Raw genomic sequence first — 25,932 nt, forward strand, 5'->3', positions numbered from 1 at the left:
TCCCCTCCCACCCCTAGGCCCTCACTGGCCTGGGGATGGGGGAACAGCAGGGAACCCAGGGGACAGATCCATTGGCTTGGCAGGCTAGATTTGGCAGCAAAGGGCTCTTTGCCCATTTCTGCTGTAACTACTTTGACTTTGACTCTGAAATAATAGGACAAGCCAGGGTCTGCACCAGCAGACGGGTACATTGAGTATTAGTTTGGTGAAAACGCTGGCTCACCCATGGTCCTGTTAAACCAGTTTTAACATTAGTGGTTTAGCAAAATTGATTTAAAAATCGGTCCTGTTAAACCCCTGAAAGTTCCGAGCAAAGGGGAACCTCAACCAGTTTAACACTGGTCTTTGATCCACTTTGAACTGGTCAGCTCAGGTCTCAGGTTTAACACACACACCCCGCCCCCGGAAGGGGAGAGTAAAGGAGGCAGCGCAGCCTGGTGGCTAAAGCACAGGACTGAGCCGGCGCTTGCTCCTGGATCTGGGCCTGGCTACACTTGTGCGGGAAGCACATGCCCGGCTAGCAGGGGTATATGGCAGCGGCGCGGGCAGCAAGTCCCCTGCGGGCCTGGCTACGCACCCAAGCGGCGCCTCCCCCATCTACTCTGCAGCGCGCAGCAGCGGGACGAGGCCTCTCCCTGCCGCGCAGCGCCCGCCCCGCCTCACCTCAGGCAGCGGGGAACGTGCCACCGCCAGGCCCCGCGGGCACCAACCTCCACAGCGCCCGGTGACCCGACAGAACCAGTATCACCCCAGCGCGCGTCTACACAGGAGCGCCTAATCCGAATTCAGGCAACCGGGAGTGGGGGGAAGAAGCGGCGTCAGGAGTCCCCGGCGCAGCTGCCGAGCAGGACCCGCGCGCCGAAGCACTCGCCGCCGCCTTACCCGCCGCGGCCGGCCCCGGTCCTTATAACCGCTTCTACCTCGCAGCGCCCAACGGCCGCTCTTTCAAACGGCCGCTCCTGGGGGTTTAATTGGGCAGAACGATCAACGCTAGTCGCCAGCTGATTGGCCAGCCGCTCCAGGCCGCTTGGCTGGCTACCTCTCCAGCCAATCAGAGGCGAGCAGCCATGCCGCTGCACCAGTGATTTCTTAAGGGGTGGGAGGGGCGGCCCGCTCGCTGCTGGCTGCCCCCTAGAGGCCGGCCCAGGAAAAGCAGGGAAGGGAAAGCCCTTACCGCCCCCCCCCCCATCTCCTCCCTACCTGCGTGTGCGTCACACACCAGCTTCTAGTCGCAGTCCAGTTCCCCGAGCAGGGGAAGAGAGAGTGGTGCCCTTTATTTTCATTGACAGCCACTGTAGCTGGAGCATCATTAACAGTCACACAGCAGTAAACAGGGAAGGGATGAAATGGAGTCAATGTGGATTTAATGCACAACACTGTAAATCTGACAGAAGGGAGCTGAATTTCACCAATATAAATGAGCCGCTTCAGGCCCAGGTTAATAATCTATAGGGTCAATAGAATTTCTTCATTCCAATAAGATACCTGGTGCTAGCAAAATGAACAAACTATTTTGGTTACATCTCATAAAAGGGCCATACTCTATCAGATCTGACCAATCAGGCTCCATTTTCAAAACACAACAAACGCTGAAAAAAACCATTTTAATTACAGTTATTAGGAGATAAAGAATAGTATACTACTGTTTATAGCATCTATGCCCTGCAGTAAACTGCAATAAAACATTATTTCATTTTTGTGACAGGTACTTAATACTTAGGAAGAATACAAATTACCTGATCAAAACCACATGTGCTTTGCAGAATCATCAGCAAATTTTTAAAGCTGAAATGTTTCCAAGTACTGGTTAAAGCATTCAGTTACTAAAGCAAGAAATACAATATAAATGCCTACAGACAAGATGAGCAAATATAGAGAAAATGCACATGACTTCCCTCAAATGCACAGGAGGATGTGAAAGGATTCTCATGATGGGAAAAATGTCACAAATGCAAATCTAGTTTTATTGAGACACCATGTGACGAGTGTCAGACTTTTCATTTGTACTTCCCATGAAAGATGGTGCCCGCAGGAGCAAAGAACTTCTAGAGCCAAATCAAGTTATTGTTTCAGGACTATCTTAGAGGAACTGAATCCCCAATACCTTTGATTTTCTTTGGAAACCCTTCATCCAAGTAATTGACAAGCCTCAGCTTGCGAGATCACAATCATAGCTCACAGATTCATTCATCACATACTTTCTGTAAGTCCATGCCAGAACTAAATCTACAAGTATGTCTGCCATGATGGTTTTGTGTTTCCAGTCTACCTTATTCTCCTGGAACTACTAGAAGCCTGTCTGATCTGCCAGGGAAAGAAGAGGGGAGATACAGCTCATATCTCCAGGAAATTCCTGCCTCTGTCCCTAAATTCATGTTTGCAGAATGCTTCATCAACCACAGATGACATCTTCAAGACAACTTTCTTCTCTTCAGTGACAGTGTCCCTTTTCACATAGGTATTTTTAACAGGCAAACCTCAACCAAACCTAAGCAAAATTGGTCTAGGGGAGTTCCCCACACCCCACCAAAAGCCTCATAATAATGTAAAACAGTTATTCCTCTGAAAAGCACTCCCTAGCTACACCACCAAAAGCATAAAAATCATACTTGGGTGAAAATTGTCATTTTCTTTTATACCGTATTTCAACCATCAAAGCTCTGAATAAAAATCTTTAACAATCTAGTCGTTACCAGCTGTTAGACTTTTATGGCTTTCAGACTGAAAACAATTAAAAGCTACTGTGAAAAATCAGAGTCTCACATTAAAACCATCTGTCAAATTGTACTATCCAAAGACAGTTGACTTGTTCTTTTGATGACTCCTCCATGCAAGAAGAAATGGCACTGTTAATTGTACTATTATAATCAGTGCATCAAAATGTTTGGGATTAGGTTAAAAGTTCATGGCAGTTCTCAAGTAACAGCAATGTGAATCTCCAGTGCTATCCTCGCTGGCAACTGTATATTGTGAAAGCATCACTGGGAGAATGGCATGTCAACATGAAACACCGAGTCAAGGTCAGGCACTACTTACATCTAACACTGTAATTACCCAGATTATTATAATGACTAACATTTGTAGAATCTTTTTTATATCCAACACCTTTTATAGACTGAACCACTTTGCCCATCAAAGACAGCCTCCTCTGATGTAAAATGGAACAGTTATTTCCCAACACACAGTAACATTACAGAATAGACACTTAGGACAGTTGGAGAGGACAAATAGCATATCCAACTGAAACTGATGGGGAATTTATGCAGGCATAATACAATTACCCAAACTGGAATTCGGTCAGGCAGTCAGTTACTCTTGGAAAATGTGTCACAATATTTTTAATGACTGTGGAGGTCAAGAATAGGTCCCAACAGCCCTGTGTCCATAATGCTATACCAAAGCAGGGATTTAATACTGACTCAAAAGGAAACATGCCACTGGTGCCCCATTATTGCAAGTAATGGAACTTGTTTTAAAATCCTACTTAAAAATAAAGTTGTTCAGATACAGTTCTTGTGTAGGCTGGCAACATGTTGGTTTTACTTTGCTTGTTTAGTGGCAGGAAATGTGTTTTACACTGCAATGCATCATTAAAGTTTACAGCATTATATATATTATTAATAATAATCTCCATGCTGAAGAGCTACTTGTATAGAATAGCTACAGTGTACTATGCCTTTCAGTTACTGTAGATCATAGGCCTTTCACAATAATCCGAGAGTCCATCCTTCTTTTATTTTTGGCCCAGATGAGCTAAGCAAATGTGCCTGTTTGCAACAGAAGAAAACTAACCAAGGCAGACAGATGTTGGATGTTTCTGCATTAGTAATGAAACTAAAAAGCCTGAAAGGGACTTGGCAAATATTATAACCCATGTGCTATTGAAATGTCCTGTAATTCATGCTTCAGTTAATATATATTTCCTATTAATGAAATTCAATCCTGATGGGAGCTGGCAACAAAATATAAGCAGTGTATCAGTTTTTGACATTAAAATATAAATCCCTTGTATGCTGCACTCTCACTTACAAAATAGATTTGGATTCAAAATAAGATTTTTATAGTAGTAAGATATTTTTCTGTATGTAGTTTTAAAGTCAAACTACATCACTTTAAAAGGTAAATATGTCAGAATTCAAATTAGCAATAGATTCAAAATTACAAGTAAATTGATTAAAACACATACACAGACATAAACAAAATACAGAAAAACCCTACTAACCCTAGTCACATTAGCCCAAAATTCCCTCTTATAGGAATCTAGATTGTCACTTGATTTCAATAATTTACCAGTATTATTCAATTATTCATCCCTCCAATTATTTTATTATCCCTAAAACATTCAGATGAAATAAGATTTCATTTACAATAATTTTCTCTGATATTTATCTGCTCTGTAAACAGTTGATGACAAGAAAACCAGATGCCCTGCAACGCTTTAAGCATCTATGATGTCATCAACTCTGGCAAGACAAATTTAGAAGCTTGTGTTCAGCTTTTGGCAGGTGTCCCTTCTTTTTCTGTGTGTAATAAAAATATATAGATCCATATGCTTCCAAGTGCTGGCTACAGTTTAGCATTATAAGATCAGGTTTTAAGTAGTCCTGGCAATGGCTTTGCAGCACTTTCCTTTGCAAGCAAGAATTATGAGTGGAATTATTTTAGACCATTAGGCCACTTATTGGGAAGTGCCAGCATCTTTAAGATTCAAAACATGACTAGTTTTCACAGTAAACAAGTTGACTACAGGCCTCTGTGAACGTAAGGTGACACTGTACAACAAAGTATACAACATTTGTTCAGACAACTGTAATGTTCTATGGGGGGTGAGCAAGGAAGCCAGATCTATATATAGAAAAGGTGGTCACTGCGAGAATTGGGAAAGGCAGAAACAAATAATTGAAAATATATCCATGGTTGTTGCACAGATTACTTGGAACCCTAGCAATATAAGTATTACTCAGACCTGTCCAAACTGCTCACATGCAATATAAACAGTTGTAAGAATGGAGAAATTATGAATGAGGAAAGTATTTGGAAAAAAGAAAAGGTCTGTATGTGTGTGGGAGGAAAGAGAGGGAGAGAGGCTAGATAGGAAGAATAGGTATGGCAGTTGGAATACTAAAAGCAGGTGATACAGAAAATCTGTGTAGGAAATTAGATTATGCCATGAATATAGGAGCCAACCTATGAGAGGTGAGCCAAAAGCAGGTATAATTCCTAAAAACCACCACAGTCATCAAGAAACATTTAAAAATTGTTCTCCTTAGTCTAATTTGCAATCCCAGTTGGGGGAAAGACTGTGCTAAATGAGACATGGCTCAATTACATTTGTTAAACGATTTCCTAAGTATAATTGGGAGCTTATTACATGGACATTGGCCAGTAGTATGGAATTCTTTCTATTCTGTAAAATTGAACGTTAGTTTCAAATGGACCCTAGGTGGTAGAAGGTTACGATTTGTGAATGGACTCAATGTGCTGTACTGATGGTCAGTCCCTTGAATAGAACTCTCGTAAATACCTATCCAATCATTAATGTTGTCATTTTACTATTGAGTCACTCATGTGCCGTATGAAAGATAATAAGTGGGCAGTAAAGGATGAGGAAGGAATGCTTGATCATGCAGATTTCTCTGGGACATGTTTGGGTATACATGGAGCTCAACATGCAGCCCATAGGTGGGATCCTTTGAACATGGCTTCTGTTGAGAACACGATCCACAATGGCGAGGCATCTCCCAGGTGGAGTGAGCATTGAAAGATGCAAGCAGACGGGCTGGCTGGAACAGACGGGTACAGGGTGTCGGCATTTCTAGCCCCCAGAGAGGAGGTGCCAGGAGCGCCAGGGCATAGTGGGAAAGAAACTCTTTGCATATATATTTGCAGGTGTATGCACCCACACATAAGGTGCAGCCCTTGGCATGTGCTGTGAGTATCATTGTGGCCCCCAGGCTTCCAAAGTTGAGTAGCCCTGATTTAAACAATCCTGATAATGTGTCAAATATCACTTTGGAAGGGCACAGAAATTGAGTAATACTCTCAGAAGGCACACAGTGCAGCAATGTGTCATTAAAGAATATTGGGAAATGAAAATTGGCAAATGGTGCCCCCCCCCCCTTATCACTCAAAATGTAACCTGGTCAGCGAAGATTCGAATGAGAGATTCTGTTATCAATGCATTGGAGGGCCTTGCTGAAGTCAGCAGAGGTTGTATGGGGCAATGCTCAAGAAACAAGAGTCACATATCCGCAGGTTAAGTGTGGGTGAGATGGGAAAACTACCACAAGGTTGGGAAAAGACAAGAGACTAGTAGAAGCCAATAACTTGTGGGATGACTTAATGCATTTTAACATAGAAAGTGGAATACAACACCTGAAGCCAGTGATAATCATTTGTCTTATACAGAAGTTAATTATAATTTGCATGTTTTGCTTGTGTTTTGCTTAATAGAGTGGTTATGTGTCTATTGATGCAAAATGTTCACCAAGACATTGTGTGTTCTGGGTTCAACATTTCCAGGTCCATGAACATTAATTGGGAAAGGAGTCTCATGCTGGTATTCTTACATAAGAACATAAGAAAAATGGCCATCCTGGGTCGCACCAAAAGTCCATCTGGCTCAGTATCCTGTCTGCCGGATGCCCCAGAGGGAGTGAAAAGAACAGGGGATCCTCAAGTAATCCCTCTTCTGTCATCCATTTCCAGCTTCTGACAAAGACTAGGGACACCATTCCTACCCATCCCGGCTAATAGCCATTGATGGACCTAAACTCCATGAATTTATCTAGTTCTTTTTGGAACCTGTTAAAGTCCTTGTTTTCACATCATCCTCTGGCAAGGAGTTCCACAGGTTGACTGTGCGCTGCATGAAGAAAAACTTCCTTTTGTTTGTTTTAAACCTGCTATCTAATAATTTCATTTGGTGACCTCTAATTCTTATGTTATGGGAACAAGTAAATAACTTTTCCTTATTCACTTTTTCCACACCAGTCATGATTTTATAGACTTCTATCATTATCCTCCCCACCCCTTAGTCTCCTTTTTTCTAAGCTGAAAAGTCCAAGTCTTTTTAATCTCTCTTCATATGGGACCCATTCCAAACCCTTAATCATGTCTGTTGCCTTTTTCTGAACCTTTTCCAATTCCTGAGATATGTAGGGCATGGATTTGAGTTGTGTATAGCAAGTCCACTGAAGGACAGAGCTAGGAATAATCATCAAATTGATGGTCACCTGTATCGAAGGACTCTGCCACGGACTTATTCAGGCGTGACAGAGGAACAAGGCAGCTAGTGATGCTACTGTAATAATGGACATTCTGTATGGAAATATTAGACAAGAGTGGCAGAACACAGATGGCACCCTGTATCACAAAGCCCACGTATTGTGCAGGAAGACATACTAACTGGAAGGAATGAAGAAGTGTAATAGAGTGTAGAAACAAGTAATGGGATAGTGAGTACACATAAAACAAGAAAAGGAGGTGACATGTAGGATGTAACATGCAGAATTGCATTAGGGATGTAAAGGTGTAACTATTTAAACGATTAACCAAGAAGTATCAACTTATCGGTTTCAATTACAATTACATGCAGGCTCCCAACCCTGCTCCCAGAGAGATGGCTGCTGCCACATGCTGTGGGCTCTGCAATATCAAGCTTATACTGCAGAGCCCATAGTGCAGCTAGCTCCCCGGGAGCGGGGACAGTGGCTGGGAGCTGACACAGGCTGAGAGGCGGCTTATAAACTGGCTCCCACCATGTACCGGCTCTTGGCCCCACTCCATGCTACTTATACTATAAGCCCGCTCCCATCTCTTGGCCCCACTCCCAGGGTGCTGTGGGCTCTTCAGTATATGCATAACCACTAGGATTTTTAACAGTTATATGGTTACATTTTTAACCATTTTTTACATCCCTAGAATGCATATTTTTAGGTGCTGGGACACGTGAAAAGAAGCCTGCTTGTCTGGAAAGAAAAGAGAACAACCAGCAACCTCATCCAGTAAACTGGGCCAGCAAACTAATCTTAGTGCTAGGGAGAAAACAAGTTTATGCCACATATAATGAGGAATTTCGTAACGTATTTATGACAAGCACCTGAATGTCTGGGAGGAGGGGGGACACTTGCATTTAATCCTATTCTGTGCACTGTTTCAGTGGACCTATTACCCACTAAAGCAGCAAATAAACTACATACTTCTTAGCTCAAAAATCTGTCTGTGTCTCTGTGCATTCTGGGTGGTGGGAAAGAATCAGGTCTGCACTATAAACGTACACTGGTATAACTATGTCACTCAGGAGTGTGAACAATCCACACCCATGAGCACTGCAGTTATATCGGCCTACCCCCAGCTGTAGGCTGCATAATGTTGATGGGAGGACTTCTCCCACTGACATAGCAACCAGCTCTCATGGAGGTGGATTAAGTACACTGATGGCAAAAGCCCTCATCAGCATAATAGCATTTTCAATGAAGTTCTACCATGGTGCATCCGCATCGGTGCAGCTGCGCCATTACAACATTTTAAGTGTAGACCCGCCTGTAAGCTCCTAAATGTAAAAACTCTCTTTGCCTCAACTTCCCCATTTGTACAATAAGGCTAATGACTATTTCACAGGGTGATGGGAGGATTACTTAGTTAATGTATGTAATAAGCTCTGGCGATCAATGTTAGGTTTTTTTTTTTTTTAATTTTGGGAAGTTTATAAATGACTATAAAATAGTGAACACAGAAACTCATTTTAAGTAAATGATATTAGCTTTAATTTCATTTGCACTTTCATCATGAAACCTCCCATTAATAGTCATCCATGTTCTCCATGGCAAATTTGACCTACATTCTGCAGCAAGGTTCCTAGATTCTGCAGCAGATTCTGTTCCCTTATGCTTATTTACATTTTAAAAAATGAAGGTTTATAAATGAACTAACCTTGAAAACGAATGACACAATTAAGCAGTCTGTGTATTTATTTTTAGATTAAATTCAATGAAGTTCATCCTGCCCTATATTTTCAATTTGTCTCTGATTTTTCAACTGGCAATGCCATAGAAGTCATCTGGTAAGAAGCTGGAGGTCTTGGCGACTGTAGCGGACTACTGAAGCTTTTTGGCACAGATGAGCAAGAGACAATTTGGGACTATGGTCTAAGCAAGTTAGCTAGATGTTTCTGCTGCAGCGATCGGCAGAGAAATAGTTCATACTGACATTTAAATGGTCATGTTTAAGTTTTAGCCCTATCTTTTTCTTGAGAGTCTGAACTTTAGCTTTTTGATCAGAGAAAATCACTGAACAGCTGACCCTTTACTCCAGCCTGACAGAAAACAGTCTTCAGCTAAATAGCTGCAAAGAAGGTTTAAATGCATTCAGCGAGGAATCAACTCTACTCAACTCCTTTCAGTTAAGCAAGATGATTCTCCCAACTCCTAATGTCCAAAGGTGTACTCCGAAAGGCCCAAATCTCAAGATCGTTACTCAGGCATCGACGCTGCAAAGCTCTTAGAACCCCAATTTTAAAGGCACTTAGGCACCTTACGCCCACTGAAATCAGTGTGAGTTAAGCCCTAAATACCTTTAAAATTAGACCCGTAAGCTTGTATGTAACTTCAAGCATATGAATAGTCCCACTCATTTCAGTGAGAGTGCCTGATGGGTTGGATCAGGGCATCAACTGTTACTCACAGAAAGCTCCCAGTGAAGTCAATGGGAGTTCTACCTGAATAAGGACTTAGATCAGAAGACTGAGTAAGGACCTGGGCGGTTGGCCAGTTGGCTTGGGTATTTGTACTCAATATCCTTTCTGGAGTTTGTAGTTCTAAAATTGCTAAGATTTCTCTTACTGATCCTCATCTTGGACTTTGACGGGCAATCATTAGGGGAAAATGTACTTCTATGTAATTCATATGCTAATAAGACCATAAGCCACCCTGACTGAATTATGTTTGTTTTGGGTTATGACAAATCATCACTTTGCTTATGACTCCTTTGCATTTACCAAATCCATGTCATGACTGAAATGAAAGACAGCATGAAAGGTCCATAGCCCGCCCCAGTGCCCCCGTACACTAGCTCACAGGTGTATCTTGATGTTTGTTCAGAAACCTATGTCATTTGGGATGTCTCTGAAAGTATGTTTTCTTTTTTCTCCGCTTTAAGTGAATTGCAGCAATGACAAAGCCTGCCAGCACTATTACTGCGCCAGAAACCGTGTAGGCGATTCCCAGAAAAAGGTTACTCCCTCCACTCCACGTGATGGTCGAGAGAACCAGCTGCTTTTTGCCTTGAAATTTGGTTACAGGGAAATCTGATTAGGCAAAGTTAAAGTTTCATTAACAATCAGGATGACATAAAAAGTGAGGAGAGTGCAAAAAATACTCTTCAAAGTAGGCAGGAATTTTTGCATTTTTTGTAAAAAAATTTATGGTACTTTTACCTATTCTATATCCCCTTGCCTCTTGTGGCTCCACAAACCCCAAAATGGTTGGGCGAGGGTAAGAAATTCATATACATTTGGTGCATCTACAGTCTTAGCAAAATTACACTGGATTTCTTTAATAATATGATGTCAGATTTATGCACATATAGCTTTGTACTGCAGTGGAGCTGCATCATCATATTTAAAAGCAGCCTGCAAAACTTACTGGGAAAATACCTTTTAGGTTGCTATTGTACTGAATGACCTTTTAGCATTGTCCTTGTCACTTCAGCCTCTGCTATGAGGACACTCAACATAGCATCTTTGTTATGGCCCCACCTCTCAATTCTAAGTCATATTTCTTCATCGAAGGCCTTGTCTATATGGAAGAGTTTTACTATGCATGTCCAAATAGCTATTCCGGTATAAGCCCATGTGTGGACAATTTAATTCAGTTTAACTTAAACCTCTTCCCAAGAAATGTAAACTGGAGGCTCTTAACCATCTAGTCCAGTGGTCCTCAACCAGGAGTGAGTCTACCCCCGGGGTACACAGAGAACTTCCATGGGATATATCAACTCATCTAGATATTTTCCTAGTCTGATAACAGACCACATACAAAGCACTAGCCAAGTCAGTACAAACTAATACAGGTTGGACCTCCCTGGTCCAGCACATTCAGGACATGATTGATTTTATAATTATATAGTTAAAAATGAGAAAGTAAGCAATTTTTTAGTAATAGTGTGCTAAGACATTATGTCTGATTTTTATAGGCAAGTCATTTTTAAGTGAAGTGAAACTTGGGGGTATGCAAGGCAAATCAGACTCCTGAAAGGGGAACAGCAGTCTGGAAAAGCTGAGAGCCACTAACATCAGCTGAGCCAGAAAGTAGCTCTCCCACAGTAGAGTAAGGGGCATCTACACTGCAGCCGAAGGTGTTAATGACAGCTCATGTAAATGTCTCCATGCTAGTGGGACTCTAGCTAGCCCACTAAAAACAAAAGGGAAGATTCTCCCACGATCTTCAGCACGGGCTCCACAAGCCAGCTTGACTCCCAGGACTGCGTACTCATGCACGCAGCCCTCATGGAAGTGCATGCCATGGCATTCTCACTTTTGTTTTTAGTACACTAGCCAGAGAACCACAAGCTGCCATTCACAACCTTGACTGCAGTGTAGAGAAACCTGGAGTGTGTCCACATGGGAATAGATAGTGCTTCCACTATCTGATCTGAGGAAGTGGGTCTGGCCCACGAAAGCTCATCATCTAATAAACCATCTTGTTAGTCTTTAAAGTGCTACATAGTCCTGTATTTTGTTCCACATGGGAAGCGAGAGGAGTATAATTATATCAGTATCAATCCATCCCTCCATTTTTGCTGTGTGGATAAAGCCCAGGTCTCTTATTTTCCCAGAATCTGTACCAAAGCTGGTGTTGCTTCCAGCCACAGTTCATGCCTGAAGCTGCCTCAGCAGTTAACTCTAGTGTCACATATTGGCCTGATAAGGACCATTTAAATGACATATCTTAACTGCACTAGCCCAGGCTGCAGGAAATCCAGGGCTGCCCCCAAACTAGGTTTTTTTTTGTTATATTACTGGCGTACATTACCACACTAACAGGCATCTCCTTTTTTTTACTTAGGATGTTAAATTTAGATTAATCAACTAATCGAATAGTCGATGTAATTTGCATCAACTATTTGATTAGCTGATAAAGGTGCCTCCGCCTTTGAAATGTAGCAAGAGCTCGGGGGGGGCTCCTGTACATTTCAAAGGCAGGGAGCGCGGGGCCAGCAAGGGACTGCTCGAGTCCACAGCTAACCCCAGATTCCCTACATCACTTCTGGTTTTGAAATGTAGCAAGAGCCTTGCTACATTTCAAAGGCAGAAGCGTCACCAGATCCCCACTGCACCCCATGGAGATGGTGCTGGGGGGACCCGGCTTTTAAGTCAGTTTCCCCTGCACCAGATCCTGCACCTCCTCCCTTGCTGCCTCTCTCTGGCAGAGGCAGCAAGGGGGGCAGGGAGGAAGCGACTAATCGAGTCACTCATCAACTACTCACTCACATCCTTATTTTTTACCTGCCTAAAAATTAAGGAGTGCCTTGAACAAGAGGAAAGGATACTGTAGGTAATGTGGAAGGTGTAATTCCCTGCTGGGAGACCATCAGCAAATTGGTTTGTACGGCTGAGGCGACGGTAAAGGTTTCTGAACGTGGCAAAGGCTGACACCCGCATCCAGACGATAAGGTCATCGTTTATATAGCCATTGTTCCTTTCATCCTTCTCATCCAGTAAATAGGCTGGTTTCTGCCAGTAAGGAGGCCTTGCTGTTCCTGCAGAGGAAGATGGAGACTAGGGATGAGCTATAAATGGTTAGAACACCTCTAAGATAGGTAGTTAAAATTATTTAATCCTTCTGGATTTCTGATGTTCAACCAAAAATACAGACCAGACAAAGGTTCTATCCATTATCCACAAGACACAGAGCAGAACACATTTTCCATCCAAAGATCTCAGATCACCTCTCAGACATTAATGAACCTCACCTCACAAAACCTCTGTGGGTGTAGGTACATAGTATTAGCCTCATCTGATAAATGGAGAAACCATTCAGAAGAGGCAAAGTGACATGTACAGGAATAGTACCCCACTCTAATTATAAGGCAACTTTCCCTCCGCATTTCATTGTTCACCTTTATTTTTTTCTTTTTTATTCACTGATTCTTTTCTGGATACGTACAAATGCTCTAAAAGAGCAACACCCATATGCATCTTATTTGTCATTAATTTGAAAGGTGTTCTACAATATTTAGGTTGTTCGTTCTGAAGGGACAGGGGCCGTTTTCGTGTTCTGTGTTTGTACAGCACCTAGCAACATGGGGTTCTGGGCCCATGACTGGGACTACTATATGCTACTGCAATACAAACTAATAGTAATAGCAAAACAGTGCTGATGAACACGTATTTAATATGTGATTCCATTTGGTTAATGCATTTTGCCCCGGACCTTTAGTGGGTGAGGATGAGGAGGAACATAGTGGGGCTCCACTGTCCTGACCGTCTAGAACATCTTTTTTTCTTCATAGCATCTCCCAGTCTCCTTCCCAAATGTGGTGAATTTCCCATTGAAAAGCTGGAGAAGATCTCGTGAGGTTGCTCTCACTGTGCTTCTCCTGGGCAAGTTCTCCTGGGCCTTCAGGAAGAACATTTAGACCCTTCTCCAAGAGATTGTGCCTGTCGCAGAAGATTTCCACAAACAGAAGAAACACTTCTGTACTAAGGCATGGCAATGGAATCATTCTTACCTGCAAATGCAGAAGAAAGATTGTATGATGTTGGATTCCGAAATTTCACATTTTTATCTGACCACCAACTATTTCCATTCTTCAGCAATGGCACTTGGATAGCAGTGGATGAGTTCACATAGTAAAAAAGTTGAACAGTATCTGCAGGTAGAGCCGAAGTAATATATGTTATTAATAGGCCTACAACTTCCAAGAGTCACTCCAGTAGTGAACGTGACCAGATGAAACTCTGAACAGAGTGAGAGGGAGGGAGAAAGAGAGAGTCCTGTGAACAAATGGAAAGAAAAGACTAGGTGAGGGTTTTATCATTACTTTATCATGTACACATTTTGTGTGCTTCACAAATAAAGGACCATTTACCTTTCCTGAATTGGCAATGTAAAAAGCTGACCATATCCCTATTGAAAATTCTCCTTGTGTCACTCTGACAGAATACTCACAGATGCTATCTCATGATTCCTCTGTGATCAAATTCTTGGGATTGTGTCACCTGAAATTGTTTGTTTGTTCTGAGATGCTAGACCAGGAATGCTAGTTACAGTCTATGAAAGGGCTTACTTTTCTAATTACAGGTACTCTGCTTTGGATTTTGTCAGATAGGGTAACTGAAATGAATGTGATCCAGTTTGCAGTTTGAAGTTTCCACTTGCATTTCAGAAACAGGTTCTATTATATGCAAAAATCAAATGTCAAAGTCATATGGAAGAAGACTCATTAACTGAAGCTGCTATAGGCTAAAGCTCCTTTGTAGTTTGTTACCAGCAATTTCTTCTAATCATCTTTTCCAACATCCAAAAAGAAATGAAGGGAAAGTATACTAGAGTTATGTGCTACCCTTGCATTTTTATGGAACAGACTGTAAATTTTTGTCCATGTTGAGAAAAATATGCAAAGAGATAATGGAACAAATAGCTACCACTTTGAACTAATGGATTTTTTAAAAACCTGATAACTAATTCTTTATTAATTAGCTTGTCAACGATAACTTGGTAGCTTCTGAGAACAAAATCAGAATAGCTTTCTCCATGTAAAATCCTGGTGGAGACAGAATACAGATAGTTTTCACCACAATGTTGCTAGCTGAGGTCAACACTAAACCCCCCCACCCGGGGTTTTCCTCAATAAAATACAAAGAGTTAAAAACTACCTGTCCCTTGTCTCTACCAGGATCTTACAGGAGAAAGTTACCTTGCTGTATAAATTGCACTTATTTTTCAGTAAAACTATAACCCACGCCATTCGTGCCTTGGAGAAGCATTCTGATTTGTCTTTATTTCTCTACACACTGAAGTTGTGAGAAGAGGAGCAAGATATACTAATATAACGGTGTCCATATTAGAGTTGCTGTATCAGTATAACTATATCGGGGGGGAAAAAGATACGATTTGCTGTAATTATGCTTGTACAAAAGCAGTTGATGTGCACAAGCTGGCTTTACGCTGATTTAAAACTAGCTAAAAGAGTTTAGTCTGCACATGTAAATTCATCGACAAGTTAAATCACTATAAGCCAGGATTATTTAACCAATACAAGTGTATCCATAGAGAGTTTTGCATCATCTTAGAAACACAATTTTAGTTAAGACAGTGCAACTGTTTGTGCAGATCAAGCCTAAATCAGATTCTCCATAACAAGAATGAGCCACGCACTTTTAAGCTGGTCTCTCTATTGAAGTACGGGTTGGACCTCTGTGGTCTAGCACCCTCAGGACCTGATTGGCCCCGAATGAGGGAATTTGTTGGACCAGGCGAGGTCCCCTGTTACTGGCCCCCCAGCCTGCCTACCCTCTCTGCTACCAGCCCTAGCCGCTCCCCCTGTTGGGCTGCCATGATGGTGCGGCCCCGGCAGCCTGGACTGCCACTTACCCAACCCTGCTGCCACGGCTACAGCAGCCTCAGCCCTGGCCTGGGGCTGCCAAGTCCCTGCCTCGCCTCTGCTACCAGGGATGCTGTGTCCCTGGCCCCACTACTGGGGCTGCCATGGCTGCCGCATCCCTGGCCCTGGCCCAGCTACTGGGGCTGCCACAGCCCCAGCTGTGCTACCACGGCTGCCACAGCCCCAGCTGTGCTACCAGGGCTCCAGCCCTGGTCCCAGACCATGGATGTTACTGGATGAGGGAGCCCCAGTTTTTGGAGGTCCAACCTGTAGAAGTCGAGTTTTTCAGGCTCACCCAGGCAATGTCTAGACCACAGAGTTTTTCCGGGATACAAACATTTTTTTGCAGAAGGGCAGATGAGTTCTTTCAGAAGCCCTATCTTTCTCATGCCACAAGGAAGAAGGGCTCTTCTGAAAGAGGTTTTCCTGAAATTTGGCTCAGTGTAGACAGGCCAAATTTCAGAAAAGCCTCTTCTGACAAAACTATCAGAAAAAGGTACACAAATTGCGGAGCACAATTTGCATACCTTTTGCCGATAAAAAGCGGCAGTCTAGACGTAGCCCCATAGCCTGTTGTCAAGATAGGAAGAATATAAGGTTCAGTCTGTAAAATACTGTCTTCCTCTTTTTCTAGGATACACATTCCACAGTTCCTCAGATCATCTGGGCGAATTCTTGCACTCGCATGGAGTCTCACTAGTAATGTAAGTGAAGTCATTGCAGTGCAGCAATCAGGGTGCTATATCACCTGCAAATGGTTTAACAGCCATATATGAGAGAGAGAGAGAGAGAGAGAGAGAGACAGAGATGTAAGGATCAGAGAACATGCGAAGATCAGCACTTAGACAGGGCTCTGTGAGGTCTCTGGGACACAGAGATATTTAAATTGACTACCTCTGTGCAGGTGAATATATCAGCTGTGGAAGATACTTACCATTGAACATACTGTTGGCGATGGCGCCGCAGGGAGCCATTGGAGTTCCATTTGGATAGGTTGCGAAAGGTGCACAATAGCTGTTCTGAATCTGAACTCAAGGTCAAAGAACAATTAGAAATGTCTTTTCCAGATCAACTTCTTTTGGTCAGTCTTTTACTCTTATTTCCCTCTTTCAGCAAACAAACAAGCAAGACAAAAACACCTTCCAAAAACAAAAGCACCAAATACCCAAGAGTGGTAGGCGTTGCCAGTGCTTTCCAATTACATTAGTGATGGGCCCAAATAGAACGAGACTAGGGTGAGACTTACCTGCTGTGGTCTAGTGGACTGAGGGTTATGTCTATACAGCTGCTGGGAGCATACTTCCCAGCATAGGTAGACTGTTGCTGTGTGACAAATCCACCCAAACAGGGAAAACCAACTGACTACACAGGAGAAATTATGAAGGTGTTTATGCAGAAACTAAACATATTGAAAACAATAGAGACTTGTTTTCTCTGGTCTTCTTTCTGTTCCTATTCATATTTTCCAGACAAGGGAATGCATGCAACACGGAAAAAGCAGCTTAGGTCTGTTAACAGGATTATAAAAAGGCTTTGTCCCATCTGCAGTGGAAGTCCATGGTATAATCACAGCTGTGCTACAGTGATGTTGTAACAATGGGCCTTAATGCTGCTGTAAGGGCAGGCTGATCTGTTAAAAAATGGTTTTGGTTGTCTCAGTCTGTCGGAACTCCATTTGAGACTCCTTCAAGGGGCCTGGCATTCAAAGGCTGACTGTTCAGCACTCAGGGCCCATCTAGTCTAGTACTACAAATAACAATTACAGCGAGTTACAATGTTATAGTCCCTGACTCAGGTGGTTCCATTTTTCAGCACAGACAGGACATTTAACTGTATTCCCAAACTCAGCTAAACACTGGACTTATTTAAGCCTTTACCATGGATTGAAGACATGCATAAAAATGGCTAGGTGTCATCAATTCCCCACGACAAATGCCATATAGCTCTGTCCCCAACTCATGTAAATTGGGTCTAAAACTGCTAGCAAACCTTCAATAATGCTAACAATTCTCAGCAATGGTGATCTGTAGAGACCTCGAAGCACATATCAAAACTCTTTTTCCAGGCACTGAGCTTAGGACAGCTTCCCTGTTCGCATGTTACAACTTCTAAGACAATCAAATCATTTATGTTATCAAAGTTAGAATACCGAATGTACTTAATTACCGAAGCGTTGCAACATCTCTGCAAACTGTGCTAAGTAGGAAAGGTTAGCAGAAAGGCTTATAGTGCCTTCTAACCTCAAGGAGATGACACTCACTAAAGAGCTGAGAAAGGGAACTTAGCCCCAGGGAGCTGACCACATTTCCTATTGCCCACAACTGAGATGGCCCAGATATAGAGCTTCAAAATTTAAAGAAACTGAGGAATAAAAATATTGAGGTCTGTTTTATAATTACAGCCTAGCCTAGAGGGGAAATAGAGGGGCTTTGTTGGAACAAGACACCCCAGGAGGAACTCTGGTGATCTGAAATTACACAGCAACAGAGGAGAAACATTTTTTTAAAAGGCAACTGTGGTTGTAAAACCAAAAAAAAGTTAGAAAGACCCAAAGGCAGGTGTAAGACTAGAAATGATTTTTTAACCAGAGAAATGGGGCACAGATTTATGACTCTCATTTACAGAGCTACTTTTAGTCTATTTCCTCTATAGTCAAGCTGTAGGTGCTGCGATCTTACGACATATCAAATTCTCATTATCCATTTCTGAATGGTGAAGTCACAACCTTTTCCTCCCGACCCTATACTTCCTACCCAACTGCTCCTCCGAAAGAGTGAGAGAGATAAGAAATAGGTCAATTCAGAATAATTCCCTAGCCCATACTAAAAATACCATCCAACAGACATGACTTTGAAGTTGATAAGCATCACTTGTGCGCTCTTGTTTTAAGCTACTATTCCTTTCTAGTTAGTGTTGTAAAAGATGAAGGTTTTCTCTGGAGTGTCAGCTGATAGCCTTTATTTATCCACAGAAACAATGCAGTACGGGCAGTTGCAGTGCAACCTTTCCCATGTTTCCTCAGCTATACCCCCAACCATGAACTGGACAGCCCATTTCTAGGGACAAGAAGACATTAGTCCACTGGGGCCACCAATAATAAATAATCTGTGCTTCTGTAACACCTTCTTCCAGATGATGTCAAAGTGCCAAGAAAACTCCTGTGAATGAAGTCCTGTTGTGTCTTATCCACATTTTACCAATGAGAAAACTAATGCACAGAGCAGCAAAGTGACTTTCCCAAGTTCACAGCAAGTCTGTGGCACAGACAGGAATACAATCCAGACCTCAACTCTCAGACCCATGCTTTAATCCTCCCTCTCTACAAAGACATCATCATTTTCTCACTAGCTCATTTCACATGGGCCACTGAAGAACCAGGAGAAGGACCTAATAGTCAAATGCTTTGTCTCATTACAATTCCCCAGAGCCATCCAGATTCCCTCATTGTGAGCCTAAACGAGGCTAAGGTAATTCTCCACACACTAAGAACCCCACCCGATGAAAATATTGATGCTGTAACAATAACTTACATTTACATCTTGGCCTAGCAATTGTGCATCACTTCTGGAGAGAACATACCGACGATGGTTCTGATAAAAGTTTTGCAGGCGATAGTACATAAAAATATCACCCTAGAATACAAAAGAGAATAACATAGGATGAGGAGAACATAACTAATATAGGTCTTTTTAACAAACTGTTTTAAAAAAACATAGTGGGGAGGAGAGGGGAGGAGGGAATGACAGCCTGATGGATGTGTTGTTAACATTTCAGCTAACTATTTTACCAGAAACATTCACTTACCTTGGGCTTGTGGATTGAGCCTGGAGAGAATACCATGATTTCCCAAGCAAGAAATTTTGTTTAAAGTGGCACTGTTGGCTGTAATTCTGGAAATGTCTGAGTAGTTCTACTGAGGTTACAGTCTCTTTATTTGTAAAGGTTGCAGGATTGGACCCACAGTTTTCTAACTATGTTAAGATTATTAAATGCAATTATCATTTTTAAAAAATAAATAAATGTAAAGTAAAGTTAGAACTTGTGCTTCACTGAAGTGATATAGATCGAGGGTAAAATTTTCAAAAATGCTTACCAGGTTAGGAGTATAAATCTTATTATTTTGAAAAGTGACCTAGGCACTTTGGGCTCCTAAGTCCCTATTGAAAAGGAGACTTGAAGCTTGTCTACATGGTGCCAAAGACCAATCAATGAAGATGTGAACTGCAGAGTGCTCTAATGACCCCTTCAGTACCGCACACCATGCACTGGCTTAGTCCACAGTATTACGTTAATGCTCGGTAGATAACTTTTAATTTGCACCATCCAGGTCTACAAGGGCTAGATAGAGAGCAACATGTTAGAGCAGTTTGCAGTTCACACCCCCATTGGCCTGTTTGCAGTGCAATGTAGACAAGCCCTTAGTTCTTTTGAAAGTGTTCTTGAATCTACAGACCAGCCCTAATACAAGCAGCAGAAATACCAGTTTATACATACAATATGAGAAACTGACATTTTTACTTTTCATTTCAAATGTTCTTCAAATCTCAACCCATTCTTATGGCTGAGGGATTTTCACGTCTAATGTTTTATAGCCCCTTTACTCTGAAGAATCCTAAAACTGCTTTATAAATTTAAACAAACACACAGTTTAAACTTTAAAGGATCACTTTATTCACTACTGAAATGCACCCTCCCTCCCCTAGGACAAAACAGAAGGTTTGCTTTAACAGCACAAAACAACGTTACCCAGCAGTGTAGCACAGGAAATGAAGAATGCCTTTTCCAACTGAAACTGAAGAACAAAATCACTAGCTTTGTCCTAGAACACTGGACAATTAACACTGTAACTTGTGGAAATAGCTGGAGGAGTTTAACTGACTAAAAGTGGCCAGCACTTCAGTTTTATGTCTTGTTTGAAAGAAGGTCCTACCCAACTGCACAGTACCAATTAACACCAGGGAGTGGCACTGGGTCACTACTAAGGCAATGACTCACGAATGATTCAGAAGAAAGAGAAGTCACCTCTTGAATCAACAGCACTTCTTTCAGCTCTGATTTTCAGCTGTGAGGTTTCTAGTCTAAGTATTAATGTAGCTGATCTTGCTTAATTTATGGGAGTTACAAAACGAATAGCAACAATGGTTAAAAGGACATATTTTGGGTATAAAGAGCTGTAGGTTTGTGAAAGATATTGATATAAAGCCCTTCAGGAACTGGCTTAGTGTCATTTAAAGGGCAAAATGTATACTACTTACACATACAGAAACATAGGAACTTTAGTCTATGCTGGGTTCCACACATTTACCTACCGGCATATTTTCCTGCAGAGTGAAGTGGGCGAAACAGTTGCATTCTTTATCCCAGTTAGAGGAGCTTTCACGCAGTTTTGAACAATTCAGACATACATCTGAATAGTCAATCTGTCAAAGAAAGAAACGTGCAAACATTAGGCTGCAAAACTCCACTTGGACTCTCAGCTCTCAGGGTCTACAGTCCTTTCTCTTCAGGCTTGCTTGAGGCAGGCATGCACGTAACCAGGGGTAAAAATTTCAAAAGCCCAAAAGAAACTCTGGAACTTGTGTCTTATTTTTCCAAAGTGACTTATACACCTAGCAACTCTAATCTCACTGGACGTCAGCGGGACTTAGAAGCCACTTTTCAAAGACACATTTGAAAAATCCGACCCCTAACTTAAATCCTGTTCATGAGACTTATGTGCTGATTCCTGAGGGGCCAGTACCCTCACCCATCTGAGGGCAGTGCCTTGCCCTGTTCTATAGCACTCCACCGGTCTCACAATGTGATAAATCCACAGACGCTCAAATAGCTTGGTGCCTGCCCTTCTCAGCCAGACAGATGGTCTGAGAGTGAAAGCTCCGACTGTGATTCATACTCCAACAAAGAGGGTAAGTATACAGAGCTAGGTTCCCTGTTATGCCTAATATCCCACCGGAGGTCCAATTCTTATGTTACCCAGATTCTTTAGCAAGCTTTCTACCAGCCTGGAAGGAGTTCAGACTGGCCTGAAGGCTGACCTGAATTCCGTCAGATGGTAACCATCCCCATAGGTTGTCTGACAGATAACAAGGTCTGGAGTGTTGGGGATTCCTCCCCTCTAATCCAGAGTTGCAGGGAGTTTGCTATAGGAGCCATTTATGCTGTCGCAGCACTGGGGCTACATCTAGACTGCAAGCCTCTTTCGAAAGAGGCTTTTTCGAAAGATACTTTTGAAAAGCCTCTTTCAAAAAAGAGCATCTAGACCGCAAGCAGTACTTTCGAAAAAGCAAGCCGCTTTTTCGAAAGAGAGCACCCAGGCAATCTGGATGCTCTCTTTCGAAAAAGCCCTGTTTGCATTCAAGAACGCCTTTTTTCGAAAGAGCACTTTCGAAAAAAGGTGTTCTTCCTCGTGAATGAGGTTTTCCGCCATCGAAAGAAAAGCCGCGTTCTTTCGATTTAATTTCGAAAGAACGCGGCTGTAGTCTAGACGCAGGGGAAGTTTTTAAAAAAAAAGGCTACTTTTTTCGGAAAAACCCTCGAGTCTGGACACAGCCTCACTGGGCATCCTTAGCAAACAAAAAACAAATAGGGAAATCCCCAGTTGAAGTGTGGGGGATGAAACCAGTTTCTGCTTTTTTCGTCCCACCTGAGCAGCACAAAGAGAGCAGAGCATGAGTGAGAGTCAGGCAAAATCTATATAGAAAAGAGCATTATTTTTAATTGTGTTTAATAGTTTGCACTTATTTTGTATCTTTTATCCAAAACGAGTGCATTTCACAACTCAAAAATAATACCCTGCTACTTTAACATTTAGCAAAAATGTATAACGAGGGCCGACAATTTCTTTTTATTTTTATATTGTGTCCATTATAGTGCATACTTAGACTACAAACGGTAAGAGGCCCAGTTTGGGTTGTGAGACCATCCTAATGGAAAAACAAGCCACATTTTTTTCCTAGAAGGTAACTGTCCCACGCAAAAGACCTTGTACTATTTTGTTTTGTCCCCGCCCCCACCTCCACCTCCAAAGCAATAATCTGGCTGTACGTGTCAGTTCTAGAGGGTGATATATACAGTATGTGTATCACAGATGGCAATGTGCTTTAGCAGTTTGAAGAGAGAACTTGAAGCCCATCCTCATGTGCTGGCCAAATAATTCACTGAGAGACCAAGTGTAAATCATTCCGTGTTTTAACATTACGCACACATCCCATAGAACTGATATTAAATTACCTAATTACAGCTAAACCGGGTTGAATTATTCACTGGGAATACTATAAATTGCAGATTTATCCTTCTTTCCTGTTCACAAGTCAATCACAAATCAATCCTGATGTTTGCTGGTTCTATTAATTATCTAGGCTGTGTGACTGGTACTCATAGCATTGTACTGCTTCCCACGTGGATGACAATTGTTCAAAACTAGAGAAGAACAAATAATGAACTTCTAAACCAATTTATCAGCCCAGTAACAATTTTTGCTAGAGTTGACCATGAATCTTGAAAGATTCGCGGTCATTTACACAAACACTAGAATTCTAAACACTCAAAAAGGACAATGTAATCGGAGGTAACAAGTCAGTGGACTGAATCTAGAACTTTCATTTTGAAAATGGCCTTCAACCTTTTCTATTTGCAGTAGTCATGATTAACAAATGAGGAATCTCTTTGTGTTTTAGAATTCTGGCTTGGCAAATATTTGACATATTTCTAGTGCCTAACAGCATCAGAGTTACCACAGTTTATTTCCTCCCAGGGACAAATGGCAATGTGCCAGATATTTCCATCTGGTAAATTACCACTTTCACATGATGGACTGTGAGCTAATTTGAGTACATCCATGATAGAATCACTACCCCTTTGGTCTGAAGCACAAACAGTTATTTTCTCCCAAACATGAGCCCCCCTCTACTAATACTCATTAAGAAAATGATCCCAAACAAACCTGAATTTCGTTGACGCTTCTTGCAGATAATATTAGGCAGATTCCCACAAGGAGGCAGAAGAGTCCAATGACAAAGAAGCTGGAGAGGACAGTTGAAGCTGTGAGCTTGGGCTTCCAAGCTGGCAGTTTCTGTTGCTTAAATGCGCTGCTATCTGGACATCTGGGGTTACTTTCCTGTGCACTTTGGTTGTCCTTATTTTTCATGCTGTTGCTGTTGGAGAGGAGTGTATCTTTTGGGGAGGGGGTGGAGGGTGAGGGTATCTGGTGTGTTCTTAAGCTTAGTTTTAAAATTGTGAGAGCCTCTCTGATGTCGGACGCTGTATTGTTTCTACAATCCTTTGTTACTTCCTGGGATTACTTATTAACTAGACCTCTTCCTCAATACAAGCGCATCATGTCCGTTGGTGACCTTAATCACTTTAATCAGCTGGTGCTATCAGCCGCAGGTGTACTTTAGTCAGCTACAGGGACAGCATCCCACACACACTGACACTCTGGGAAAGTTACTAAGAGTCTTCTTCCGCTGCCCCACTTAGTACACTAGAACTGTAGCGTGATAAACCCCTTGGAAATGGATGGTTGTCCAAAATGCGTGTAACTCTGAACAAAGCATTATGGTGGATTTTTCAAAAGTTTACAACTGAAAATTGATCTAATACAGCTTGGAAACTTTACTAAACAGAAGAAAAATGCTGCTTTCCCTTCCTCCCCCCTCCTCAGTAGTGGCTATATTTACTGTTTTCCTCCTCCTCCTCTTTTTTTTTGGGGGGGGATGTCTCTTGATTGCATTCTTCCAGTTCCAAATGAGGTGTGTGGATGACTGGCCAGTTAAATCATAACTCTGAGGTTCTACTGTAAAGAGTTTTTTTAAGTTCCACTAGGTTCTGAGCTGCTGATCGCTTGCAGGAGTACTGCCAGCTACTTGAAATGTCTGTGCATAGTCTGGTCCCTTACTCCTTCTCTTCCTTTTATTTCCACAGTCACCCTAAACAGAGCTGTGTTAGCAAAAGCAAGAATGGCGATTACAAGAGGATTCCGTCTTGAATGAGTCCCTGTATAGGATGAGTCCCAAGGCAAAAACTGCAATGCCTTTTGTAAGGGCACAGCATTTGGAAAGTTGATATGACCCTCTGAGTTCTCCAGTGCTTGTTTTGGTACACCCCTCCCTCTATTGTACTTTGAGCACAATGAGCACAACTAGTCCAATGAGTGTATTTTACTCTACATGCTCTATAGAGCCAACACACCCAAGGGACAGCAAATTGGATTCTGACATCACAGTAATCAGAATTATCTAAAATTCTAGTAACAAAAACTTTATTTGCTGTGGAAACCAGATAAACCTCTTGAAAAGAGTGATAAGATTTCTACTCATCACAAGTGTTCAGGGCTTCAGTTTAAAGTCTATTTGAAAGAGGGTCCTACTGCTGCAGCACCATAGCCACTAACACTAGGCAACAGCACTGTCTCACTACTGACTCAGAAGAAAGAAAAGTCACTTCTTGATTTCAGATTCCTACCGGAGCTTGCAAGGCCAGCAGTATGCCAAGAACTCTTTTTACTTGTAAACTGAGCAGCTTTGATCTGCGAGACAAATATGGAGCTCCATGATACTATTATTTACAAGGCACTTTTCAAGATAAGACGGCTTCCAAAGAGAGAGCGGAGGTGCAAATACAGCTCATTTCATGAAGGGTAGTAGGAATGACATCAGATGCACCTGACAAAGTGGGCACCAGCCCACGAAAGCTAATGCCTAAATAAATTTGTTAGTCTTTAAAATGCCACAGGACCCCTTGTTTCCAGTGGAAGACTCAAATTCTGAACATTCTCGTGAATCATGGTTTGTATTATTCTCCTGCAAATAGTCATTTGGCATAAAAAGAACAAACAAGTGGATCTGATTAATTCTTTCCTGGTCCGACATTAGCTGGATTGTATTAGAACGCTACTACGCCATAGTGCACACATGCTATTTAGTAAATATATTAACATCCAGCCATGAGTGTTTTGTCACCCACAATTAGTTTAAAGGTCAAACTCAGGTTCTAATACCAGTAACAGATATAACAGTCGCTGCCTTAGTCACAATGTAATAAATCCCATGGAAGTTAGAATCATAAAATAGTTACATACCTGATATGACAAACGATAGAAAAGGTTATTCTAATAATGTTTTGTTTGCTTGTCAGTGACTTTTCAGGATCCCTCTATTTTGTCCCTACTTACTCCTACTGCTTCCCTCTGAGGAAAAAAATATCACATAACATGAAGGCTACGTCTACACTGGCATGATTTTGCGCAAGAACTCTTTTGCGGAAGAGTTCTTGTGCAAAAACTCTTCCAGAAAAGAGCATCTACACTGGCATCTACAAGAGATGTGC

The 25,932-nt window shown here is 42.0% G+C and overlaps 2 protein-coding genes across 5 annotated transcripts in view; both read right to left on the reverse strand.

Moving 5' to 3' along the window:
- Positions 1-8,807, reverse strand: part of LOC102443686 (uncharacterized) — a 62,310-nt gene extending 53,503 nt beyond the window's left edge. For 3 of the 4 annotated variants that reach the window (XR_016348573.1, XM_006130681.4, XM_075914905.2), the window contains exon 1: positions 664-8,807. The gene's annotated coding sequence lies outside the window, so the exon portion shown is untranslated. The remainder of the gene's footprint in view (positions 1-663) is intronic. The other variant, XM_075914979.2, reaches the window with a different exon arrangement.
- Positions 8,808-8,949: 142 nt separating this feature from the next.
- LOC102444078 (cell cycle control protein 50C-like) lies at positions 8,950-25,932 on the reverse strand. The gene is made up of 7 exons (XM_006130683.5): positions 23,549-25,932; positions 20,916-21,026; positions 19,137-19,238; positions 16,541-16,631; positions 13,732-13,872; positions 12,550-12,759; positions 8,950-10,306 (listed from the first exon to the last, which is right to left on the reverse strand). The coding sequence occupies exons 1-7, from the start codon at positions 23,750-23,752 to the stop codon at positions 10,110-10,112; spliced, it is 1,056 nt and encodes a 351-aa protein (XP_006130745.1). The 5' UTR covers positions 23,753-25,932; the 3' UTR covers positions 8,950-10,109.

This window comes from Pelodiscus sinensis, chromosome 1 (assembly GCF_052426305.1).
Source record: "Pelodiscus sinensis isolate ZL-2025 chromosome 1, ASM5242630v1, whole genome shotgun sequence".
In the NCBI taxonomy this organism is placed as follows: domain Eukaryota; kingdom Metazoa; phylum Chordata; order Testudines; family Trionychidae; genus Pelodiscus; species Pelodiscus sinensis.

What these genes read in the sequence shown, in the direction of transcription:
- LOC102444078 (XM_006130683.5), bottom strand. Translation starts at nt 23,752, where the DNA reads ATGAAAAATAAGGACAACCAAAGTGCACAGGAAAGTAACCCCAGATGT. An exon ending in GAAGCGTCAACGAAATTCAG is followed by an intron (nt 21,027 to 23,548) that starts GTTTGTTTGGGA and finishes TTTCTTTGACAG; the next exon opens with ATTGACTATTCAGATGTATG. An exon ending in CACCTTCCACATTACCTACA is followed by an intron (nt 10,307 to 12,549) that starts GTATCCTTTCCT and finishes TTGCCTAATCAG; the next exon opens with ATTTCCCTGTAACCAAATTT.